The 11,598-nt window shown below is 39.5% G+C and overlaps 2 protein-coding genes across 2 annotated transcripts in view; both read left to right on the forward strand.

Annotated features, from left to right (window-relative positions):
• Positions 1 to 223: 223 nt before the first annotated feature.
• Positions 224 to 7,554, forward strand: vtcn1 (V-set domain containing T cell activation inhibitor 1). Its single transcript, XM_017436039.3, has 5 exons — positions 224 to 848; positions 1,229 to 1,293; positions 2,889 to 3,245; positions 3,365 to 3,616; positions 6,194 to 7,554. The coding sequence occupies exons 1-5, from the start codon at positions 817 to 819 to the stop codon at positions 6,304 to 6,306; spliced, it is 819 nt and encodes a 272-aa protein (XP_017291528.1). The 5' UTR covers positions 224 to 816; the 3' UTR covers positions 6,307 to 7,554.
• Positions 7,555 to 8,009: 455 nt separating this feature from the next.
• Positions 8,010 to 11,598, forward strand: part of trim45 (tripartite motif containing 45) — a 13,266-nt gene continuing 9,677 nt past the window's right edge. The window contains exons 1-3 of the mRNA XM_017436038.3: positions 8,010 to 8,731; positions 10,052 to 10,340; positions 10,513 to 10,658. Coding sequence (XP_017291527.1) covers positions 8,250 to 8,731; positions 10,052 to 10,340; positions 10,513 to 10,658 — 917 coding nt within the window. The 5' untranslated portion in view covers positions 8,010 to 8,249. The remainder of the gene's footprint in view (positions 8,732 to 10,051; positions 10,341 to 10,512; positions 10,659 to 11,598) is intronic.

Below are 11,598 nucleotides of genomic sequence, written 5' to 3' on the forward strand. Positions count from 1 at the left end.
AGACTGTTTTCTGACGTCTGCAACAAAATAATGTGCATTTTTAAATACAGGATGGTTGAGAAACTCAATTTCTTTAACTTTTTTTGCATAATAAATGAATTTGTTGTTGTTAATTTTGGCTTTACTGTGATGTTAGTTAAAATTTTTGTTTAAATATTTTTTTTTCCAAAACAATCAGTCGTTTTTTTGCATGTTAAAACAATGATACAACAATGTACTTTTTCCTTATGTGTCTTTTTTGTCCTTCTCTGAAATTTTTTCAAAAACATTTTTCAAATATATTATATATGCTTTTAAAATCGTTGCAGTTTGTTCTAATTTCCATTTTCCTCATGTTGTGTCTCAGAAGGAATTTCACCCCACCTTGAGTAAAGTGCCAACCCCTTAGTACTGTTTTTCTTTTGCCTCGATATAGAAGAAACACGTTTTTGTTGCAGAAGGTTATATTTTTTACTCTTATCAGGTCATAATTATTGCATCAATCATTGCAATTATTAGAATAGCACAATTTTCTAACTTTGAGCCTTTTTCTCTTGTCAATTTGAAGCTTTTATTTTGGAAAGATAAATGAGCCACTATAACAACAAAAACAGAGCACACACCTTAAATGTAATATTTACTCTTGGTGTTGTAGCTGCAGTGAGGGAGGCAGCAGATAATCATTCTGTCCTGGCCCTAGTGAGCAGGAATATGTGCTGGAACTATCTCCGGACACAAGATGGATATTACAAGCAGAGTTGTACAACTGGACATGTGAGTTATAAGCAACAGCATTGAATTGTTTCAAACAAAGTTTGAGAGATTCAGCTAGGAGCCATGGCTACAGTTGGACAAATCATCTTCTACAGGTGAGGTTTTGACGTCTCCATATGGTTCCTTTCTAAAAATGATCAAAACTATTTATAACAATGAACAGTAAATTATTTTACACTTACTGTACATCATTGCATTAAGTAGAAAATAAGATTACAGTATTGATTTTTGAGCTATTTGACAGCTCCAATTTCATGTTACTAACTATATAATGTAATGCATACATGTAAGCGTTTGTTTAAACTATTTCATGTAATATACTGTATCACAAAATACTATTACTGTATTACAAATACAATTTTATATAATATCTGCAACACACATACTGCTTTTTAATTTGATGTAAATATTTATGAGGAAATTTTGGACAATATATTGGGTTATTTTTCTGTTTTCCCCCCTTTTTCTTCTATAGCATGGTGACCTTCATATTCATATTTGCGGCCCTCATCATCCTCATCTTGTCTCTGGCCTTCTCCAGTAAGATCATTCTGTTGTGATTCTATCATTGTCTGATGGGACACATGGGTGTGTTCGCTGCATGCTGTGTTTCTTTAAACCATAAAGCAATTGATACTTGATACAATAGTAATACGGTATGTTTACATGTGTCACTTCCTATGAACATTTTAAAAGCCCAACAGACTGTTAGATTTTGAGTGAAGGGCAACTCTAAAATGATAAAGATCTAAATACAGATAATTTTAAACATAATTTTTTTCCCAAGCATTTGAAGAAAAAAAAAAAGAAGGTAAAAATCCAACAAAAAATTCCCACATTGCACCACAAGGTGGCGATAACGTTGACATAATAAAACTAAGAAACTACATTTTTATCTTGGCTAAATATTCTCAGAAACAATTGCATCTTATTTTTTCTTTGGCATTGTTTGACATTTCCTCTTGATTATTAACCTTTGTAGCACAGCACCAAAAATGTATGGTTTATTTTAATGTTTTTCTTTTAAAACAAAAATGGAGTTTGGATGTGGATAAGAGGGGCAATTTACAGCTGAAAAAGCCTCTTTAGCAAAACGATTAGTGTTAATGCGGATAGGGCCTTACCTATAAAGTAAATAAATAAATAAAACATTATTTGTTCCACAAACATTACTTTATGTTAACCTAAATAAAAAAAAATGTCTTTCTGTGTAAACTTACATGTTAGCCTGGTTAATAATTGACTAAGCTCCTGTAACTTCTTATATTGATAAAACTTGAACTGTGAAGGTGTGTCTTAAGGTTTTCTACCACATTCCTGCAGAGTACAGAGTGTGCACATCTAAACTCTCATTGATTTTCATTAAATCTGGGTTTAGAATTTCTTCTTCAAATCTGGAAGTGAAGTCTTTTTTGATCTTTTATCTTTTTTAAAGATATAATAGAAATTGTATCTATAGTAACCGACATCCCCTGCATAAAACACTGTAGACAATTTTTTTATATGTTACTGCCATCAAAATTAAAAATACCTTATTTTTTTCCTAAACATGATACAATTTCTAAGTTTAAACTTTTGATATGTTAACTATGATTTCTTGTGAGGGGGTACAGTAGCTCGATGGTCAGTGGCTTGTTCTCCTGTGGCTCCAGGTTGCGTCAGGAAGGTCATCTGGTGTAAAACAATTGCTTAATTTTTCATGCAAATTTGCTCGCTGTGGCAACCCCTGCTGAACAGAGCAGCCAAACAAAACAAAACAACAACAACAACTATGCTATGATTTATCGTGAATCAAATATGAGTTATTGAAATTTGTAAATCATTGCGTTCTCTTTTTATTTACATTTTACACCTACTAACATTTTCAGAATTCAGACTAGATTTTGCACGGCGAGTGCTTGCTCTGTCTGCCTGTTATATTAGGTGTACTGTCAAGGATTAACATTTCTTTCGATTTTGTTTCATTTTACAATTCCTATACAGTTTATGCATCAAAACGTCCGCATTTTGCCAACTTAGGTTTTTACAAAACAAGCAAAAAAGATTATAGATGCAGGAATTTTGGGCAGTAGCTGCATTCGCATTCGTCAAAAATTTTTTAAATTTGTACAATAAAACTCTGTTATCACCTACAGAGTCTACATCCACAGTGATGAGCAGAAGCACAAAACCTGTCGCCAACCTTGGTGAGGACAAACTTCTCAGCTGCTATGTTTCGACAGAAGTTCAACAGAACAGACTCAGTGTCGTGTCTGTCATCTGGGAGAAGAAGGACCTGGGACTGGTTTACGTGTACAAGGATGGAGCTCCAGCTCTCGCAGGTCAGGCCCCACAGTTCAAAGGGAGAGCTCAGGTCTTCCCTGATGCCGTGGCTGCAGGAAACGCCTCTCTGCTGCTGCGGAGTGTGAAAAGCGGCGATGACGGCGAGTACACCTGCAGCATCAGCTCCTCGGCCGGCCGAGGGAATGTCAACATTCAGCTAAGAACGGCGGGTAGGAAGACTCGTCCTTCCAGTTTCACTGTTTACTTTGAAAAGCTTCATATGAATTAACTGATAACACATACCTTTAGTTTTGTCTATTCAGCATGTATGATTAATTTTCTGTCTCAGCCTTTTCAGCTCCCACATTCAGGTTCTCTGATGGTGTCCTGACCAGCGAGGCGAACAGTTGGTTCCCTAAACCAAACGTTACATGGCTGAACCAAACTGGGAATGTGTTGAACGCAAGCACAAGTTTCACCCAAAACTCAGCAGGAATAGTCAGCCTCGTCAGTACGTTACACTCAGCGCAAGTCAGCGAGACCTACAACTGCAGGATCGAAAATAATTTGGCAGTCGCCCTGGCTGAAGCAACAATAACAGGTGCGGTACACTTTTAGGATTATTTATCACTTTAAGTATAATCCACTTGTTTGTTTGTTTTTTAAGGAAAATTGGGACTAAGTGGTAAGTCTAGCAAAGTGAACACACACTGAGCATTGGCTTTCAGTCATAAATGAACCCATCCTATAGCTTTATCTTTATGCAGCCACGAAATATAACTTGTGCACTGGGACACCACTTTCTAAATTTTTTGTACAGCTGCAGAAAACGTTTTGGAAACCATCACTTAAGAGATCATTTTGAGTTTTCTACAAAGGCAAAGGTCCCTTTTGGGAAGCTAGAGGAGTTTGTAGGCTAAGGCTAAAATTCACAGCCCATCTCAAGCACTTTACAGAACGATCAGTATATAGAGCGTTAAACTTATCATTTATCAACCCAGTGTGTTTACCCACGCTGTCAGCTGTTAAATGCTTTAAGCTTCAGAATATATTTGGATGGGATCAAGAAACATATTGACTTAATGTTATAAAGTCACTTTTAAATATCACTGTGGTTAAAAAAACACAGTCTGCCTATTTATAATTTCAGTCTAACTACTTTTTTAAAGCATTGTCCCACCTCCATCATTAGGAGTTCTACATAATTATTTAAAAAATATTCATTTGATCTTGATTAAAAAAACAAACAAACAAAACAAAAACGCCCAACTCACCCTATTTTTTCTTCATGGGCGGTTCCATTTCACCTCAGGCTCAGGTCCTCTACCAGACGCCTGGGAGCTTGAGGGTTCTGTGCAGTATCTCATCTGCTCCTAGGACTGTGCAGAGATCTCTGAGGTCGTACAGCACAACAGCAAAAGAGGCCGGGGTCTACCATTCAATTCAATTCAAAAATACTTTATTAATCCCAAAGGGAAATTAAATGTTGCTGTAGCTCATAATCCTGGTTTTATAAAAGAGTTAATGGCTGTGGGCAGGAAGGGTCTCTTGTAGCGGTCTGTCCCGATTTGTCCTCAGTCCTGGTGTCCTCAAAGAGTCCCACCAGGTGAGCCTCGCTGGCCTCCTGTGGAGCCATGATGGCCGAGCTCTGGAAGCGCAGGTCGGTCTTGAAGTCCTGGGCGATCTCTCAGACCAGGTGCTGGATGGGCAGCTTTTGGATGAGCAGCTCGGGTTAGGACTTCTGGTATTGGTGGATCTCCCTGAGAGCCAAGGTCCCGAGCCTGTAGAGATGAGGCTTCTTCACTCCGCCGGTGGTCGGGGCGCTCCTTCGGGAAGCTTTGGTGGCGAGCTGCTTCCTGGGAGCTTTACCTCTGGTGGATATAGGGGCGCTCTGCTTGGTTTTGGCCATGACTGGAGTTCTGGGTCCTTCACATTTAACACTTGTTGTCATGGTTACGCATCATAACAAAATGTCCAAAAGTAAAAAGGCTTTAGTAAAAATCCTTCCAGCTGCACAGCATCTGATACCAGAGGAAGTAATCAACCAAAAAAAGTGATTTAAATTCAGAAAAAAAAGAGGAATAAAGTTTTCAAAAGCAATATCTCAGAAAGAATAGAACAGAGCTACTCCAACATGCAGCCACCTTGAGCGGCGCAATTCTAGAAGCCGATGATTCTAGACAGGAACTAAGATGTAGGCTGTGCAAAGATGCCCCTGAGACAGTCCAACACATAATAGCAGGATGTAAGATGCAAGCAGGCAAAGCATACATGGAACGCCATAACCAAGTGGTTGGAGTAGTGTACAGGAACACTCCACCATGGAGAATGGCAGAGCTAAGACACTGTGGGACTACCAGATACAGATTAACCAGCAGGTGATGGCTATCCAACCGGACATATGGTGATCGACAAGATACAGAAGAAAGCAGTGGCGATAGATGTAGCACTCCCAAGCAACTGTAACATCAGGAAAAAGGAGCACGAAAAGTTTGAGAAATACCAAGGACTGAAAGAGGAAATAAAGAAGTTGTGGAAAGTCAAGGCCTCAGTGGTACCTGTGGTCATCAGAGCACTCGGTGCTGTGACCCCCAAACTGGAAGAGAGGCTCCAACAGATCCCAGGAACAACCTCAGAGATCTCTGTCCAGAAGAGCGCAGTCCTGGGAACAGCTAAGGTACTGAAGAGAACCCTCAAGCTCCCAGGCCTCTGGTAGACAACCCGAGCTTGAAGTGAAAGTGGAACCACCGATGTGGAACAAATAGGGTGAGATGGGTATTTGTTGGTTTTTTTATTGATATCAACTTAATCTTATTTAACTAATTATGTGGCTTCTGGAGGTAATGATTAGCCCCTTGAGGTAAAGAGATGAATACATATGCACACATGAATGTGAGCTTCAATTTTTTTTTAAGAATGATTTAAAACAAATATGCTGTACTTCTCACTTTAACTTCAATATTTTGGAGTATTACGTATAGGGCCATCACTTTCAAATAGATGATCCCTGTTGTCATGCAACAAAGTCAGAGAGGGTGAATACCTTTGAAACCCACTGTAGCTGAGTTCACAATCATGAACTTATTTAACAAAAGCAAAAACATCTTAATAATTTTAAATTCAAAAAAGCTTGAGCATGCAGTTTGGTACATAACATGCTTTGCTTTTTATTTTGCAGGCTCCAGTGTTTCAGCACGGACGTACTTCACTTTCAGTGCTGCTTCAAGTCTTATTCTATTAAATAATGGACACGTTATGATCAGTGTCCTGTGCTTCTGTTATGTGGCCTAAGAACTGTAACACACATATAGTTCAAAAACATTTTAAAAAGCTCCCTGTTACGTATTCATTTATGTCTCACATTACAACAGAGATGACTTTCAAAGTACATAAAAATAGTGCAAGCAATTTCAAACAGTATGTTAGTTTGCTTATTTTTCTAATTTGTTGCTCTTCAACATTAACCTGCGCATTGTATTTTATCCGTAATTTATCCATCTAAATGTTTTTTCTCTGTGTGCATCAACTGTACACTGTGTTATCAAATCTAACTGTAAGTAAACTTTTTGAAGTTCTTCTTTGACATTTTACTGTATTTCTGTCAGCTACAAAACATGATCAAATAAGTCCATGTTCTGGTAAAATATTATTGTCAAAATGTTCAAGTAAATTATTATTATTATTTATCTGGACAAATCCCCCCACAAATTATATTATGTTGCATAGTAAGTTTCTTAGTAAGTTACAAAAATAAGTTTCTAGTTTCTTATTTTAAACATAGAATATGCTAGAAACAGATTCATAATTCAGATCACATTTAGGAGGAAATGTTTTTTTTTTTTTGCAGAGGTAAAGAACTGCATTATTTTAAGTATTTAGGCAGTACATTTAACTTAATAGATCATTTAAAATTGCTAAAGAATCATATAAAGAAGGAAATAGTGGAAATTTGATTTGCAGTTGTCTGATCAGATGGTTATCCTTTAAATTTCTTATGTGTATTGTAAAAGGTAAAATGTCAACATGTAATGATATAGTGTACAGGGAAGCTTGGAAAGTTCCCATTAGTCTTTGTATCGTGATTAAAAAAAAGAGAATGATCGGTTATAGAGCAGGACTCCTGAACAGTAAGCAACAAAGTTTAGGATGCGGACTGACGGTTTACTAGAACTGTAGAATAATAATGGAGTTTGTAGGACACCTTGAATCATTTGTGTTAAACAAGTTCTGGATGAGTGTGGATCATCTTCAATCTGGCCGGAACAGAATTGTGATGATGTTACTGGGCATAAAAGATCTTGTTGAACAGAGACTTGAAGATCTGTTTATACAGACACAGAGAAGTGCTGTACAACAACTTCAGCCTGGAAACTATTTATGACGTGAAAACCAGGGACAACGAAAAGCCGTAGGGATTGAGGTTAGCTAGCTGACTGTAGAATACCAAAGATTGCTAGACAGAAAAGTTAGACTTTGTAATGATATTTGTAATTAATGTGATGGTAATTATGAATTCCCTAGATTGTTTGGGAATACAGAGATAACGCTAAATAAACTGATCCTTATGATGCAAAGAACGTGGGAGTGATTTGTGGACTTAGGGAACCTTTTGAAGATTATGTTAAATCTATTTTTTATTATTGCCTCACATTATCTGCTTTATCTGAATGTGTTAAGCTTGTGCTTAAACTGGTGGTGAGTGTAATGAAATAAAACAAAAGTAAATAAGAATGTAGAACAAGCTAAAAAACAATGAAACAATCTTCAGTACAGATGGAGAAGCTGTTTGAGTTCACACACTATGGGATAATCCCATTATTAGGATTTTACCTGCGTTCTGACAAACCTATAATTCTGTCCTGCCGGTAGATGGGGGCAGTCAGACCGAGCACGGCAGTAAAAAGTCGTGGAAAGAGTTTGGACCACCCCGGATAGCCAGCGAGGAGCCTCTCATTGGTTTGTTCGAGAGTGAGGTGTCAAATATCCCACGCAGCTTGAACGCAACCTACTTTTCCGAAGTTAAGTCTTATTTAATGGTGAGGTGGATAAAAGTCAAATAGTGCCGCCATGTGAACATGTATTCGCATTCATCGTGTGAGAAACGGATTATATGCTTATTTTAGTGTTCAAAAAGCGTTTTTTTTTCAGCTTTGGCAAGTTTGTGAAGCTCGGTGGTTGTTCAAGGTGGGTTTACTGGTTTGATTCCGGCTCCCTGAAGTCTCCAAAACCAGACGATGTTGTGCTCCGAACAGAAGGAAACATCAGAGAAACCGACGCCGAGTTCGGAACCAGAACAAAAAGTGGTTTCTGTGAACCCCAGAGCGGTGTGTAAGGTGTGCAAACGCTTGTACCGGAACCCCAAAATCCTCCCCTGCCTGCACACGTTCTGCTCCGACTGTATCGGTGCCCTGGAGCCGTTTTCGGGGTCTCCTTCCCTTCGGGGCGGCCGGGAGAACGGAACCAAGGGTGGAGCGGAGGCGAAGCGACCGGTCGTCACAGTGACGGTGCTTTGTCCCGAGTGCGACTCCGAGGTGGACCTCCCTCCGTCCGGGCCTGCGGGGCTGTGCACAGACCACCTGGCGCTGGACGAAGTGTTCGTGGAGACCCTGGTGTCGGATGGCCCGCTGGGCTGTGACCTGTGCGGCGAAGGAGGCGCCGAGAGTCGTTGCGACGTCTGCTGCGTCAACCTGTGCGCGTTCTGCTGCCAGGCACACAGGTGGAGTAGGCCTGTTCTGATTGGTCCACTGCCTAAATGACAACCCGTTCGCTTCCGTTTCCAAGATGCCATTTTTATATTCTCAATTTAACTTAAGGTGCCAGGTCATATAATCTTTTGTTGCCTTACAAACTAGGATATTTATTTGGATTTTGAAAAAATAGTTTAAGAGCAATAATTCTCCAATATTATTTATTAATATTGAAATTAAATGGGGAGGAAACTTGTTTTAAATTTTCAAAATAATAACTGCAAGTGGTGCATGCACGTATATTCAGACCCGTTGTTTTGAAGCCCTATTTGTTACCTTAAGAAGCCACATAATACCTGTCAAATGATCTGTTCACCTGTTCTGATAGCCTCCAGGATCAACAGCTGTTCAACACTTCTAATTAGTGAGGGCTGCCATCAAGCATGAGACATCATGAAGACCAAGGAACTCCACACACAGGCCAGAGACATAGTTGTGGAGAAGAACGGATCCAGCACAGCTCCATTGAATCCATTACTAGTTAATGGAAAGATAATGTCACCACAACAAACCTGCTAATAAAGGGTCATCCACCAAAAGACACAAACAAAACAAGAAGGGCATTAATCAGAGAAACATTCATGAGGCCAAACATCACCCTGATGGAGCTGCAGCTCTTCTGCAGAGATGGGAGGATCTGTCCAAAGGTACCACCATAAGCTGCACAGAGCTGGGCTTCATGGAGGAGTGGCAAGGAAGAAAAGCCTTGAAACATTTCTTCTCCAGACACGTGGAAGAGGTTTCTGTGGGTCAGATGAGACCAAACTTGAGCTAGGTCATCAAGGACAACATCATGTCTGAGGCAAATCTACCACCTCTCATCATGCTGACAGCACCACCCTCACAGTGAAGCATAGTGATGGCAGCATCATGCTGTGGGGATGTTTTATACCAGCAGGTACTAGGAATTCAGTTAAAGGTAAAGGAAAGATAGATGGAGCAAAATACTTTGAAAATCTTGAGAGGAATCTGTTTGAGTCTTCCAGAGATTGACTGGGATGAAGGTTCACCTTCCAGCAGGACAATGACTCTAAACACACTGCAAAAACAACACTCCAGTGGTTAAAGGAGAACCAGTTACATGTCCTAGAGGTCTGTTTATTGTGTGTTGTAAATATAGCTCTATAAAGTCTATAAAACTTGTTTTTTTAATGATTTGTTTTCTTCTTTTGGACCATGCAGTGAGTAACACCTGTTTTTCACCTACATTTCTCATGTCATCATTAGCTGATCTCTAATCAAATCTATATTATCGGATTTCCCGTATCTCCATTCTCTCGTGTCTGCAGGCGTCAGAAGCGAACGACGTCTCACTCTGTTTATGCCGTAGAGGAGCTGAAGGCTCGGGGTCGTCTCTGTCGTCCCGTCCTCTGCTCGCTCCACCCCAGCCAGGAACTCAGGCTCTTCTGTCAGCCCTGCGACCTGCCGGTCTGTCTGGAGTGCGCTGCCATGCTGCACCCCGACCATCAGTGCTGTCCCACACTTGACGTCATCGATCGGCACGGTGACTGCATCCGGGAGCTGGTCAGCTCGTGCCTACGACCTCGTCTGGAGCAGCTGGAAGAAGCACTGCAGAAGGTCCGAAGAAACCCACCTCGAAACCTATGCCATGAAATTTTTTTTATCTCTACGTTGTGTGCCAACTTTGTGATCTAACGTTACTCAACTGGTGTTGTGACAGGGATGACTTCTCCTGTTTAAACTATAGTTGCTTTTTTTGTGTGTGTGTTTTTCTTCTTCTCTCCTGCAGGTGGAAACTTCCAAGGACAATTTGCAGGCACGAGCAGAAGCAACAGCAAATGAAATTAGAGCGTTTGCACGAGGCTACACCAGCGCTGTGGAGGCTCACTGTCTATCACTGCTGCGATGGTTGGAGGAGCTGCGGGTCCAACGCAGGTCTGAAAGAATTAAACAGTGAATATTAGTATGCTATGATGAGGTGAGAAAATGGGCAAATTTGTCTGCGAAAGTCTTCAAGTTTCTATTTCTAGGTATTTTTTTTTACCTTTCTTTTATGTTCAAATGTGATTTTTTTTTTTTATAGTGACATCTAATTTATTTGGTACTACATTTGAACACTGTTTTTGATATTTTTTTTGATATTTTCGGAAATTAAGTCATCACAGATAGATTGAAGGATAAGAAACTTGTGAAAAAATAAAAGTGTTTGCTTATTTTTAATCAAATCATAGGGATTACAGCAAATCATATCAGTGTTGTTCAAATCTTGCTGCTAACCAGGCACCAAACATCAGTGTTGAAGTGTGTTTGTCACAACTGGGACTTTACCCGCACACAAATATACAAAACAGGTTGCAGAGGCAGTCTTTTTAAGCTCTAAGGCAGCACTTGCAAATAGACATGAAGTAAACTGACATCACAACCACACATCCTGTGTTTTAATGTTTTTCTGCAGCTTTAGTTAATCAGCTAAGGGACTTACAGCCGTACCAATCCTCTTCCTCTGAATCAAGTGCATCATTCCTAATTGCTACCCACACAGCCAGCAAATCCAGGGTTGAACAAATGTTTAGGTGTTCCACTCCCTTTTTTTTTAACTAAAGTATCTGTTTTTGAATGGTCGTCTTGAAAAGGCCACCAATAACAATCTAGTGACAACAACTTACCACCTCTTTCCATTTTTGGTGTAGCTGAAGGATCAGCACTAGCTACACCTCCTTTGTAATACAGGTGCTGGTCATAAAATTAGAATATCATGAAAAAGTAGATTGATTTCAGTAATTCCATTTAAAAAGTGAAACTTGTATATTATATTCATACATTACATACAAACTCATATATTTCAAATGTTTATTTCGTTTAATTTTGATGATTA

Source organism: Kryptolebias marmoratus, linkage group LG6 (assembly GCF_001649575.2).
Source record: "Kryptolebias marmoratus isolate JLee-2015 linkage group LG6, ASM164957v2, whole genome shotgun sequence".
Classification (NCBI taxonomy): domain Eukaryota; kingdom Metazoa; phylum Chordata; class Actinopteri; order Cyprinodontiformes; family Rivulidae; genus Kryptolebias; species Kryptolebias marmoratus.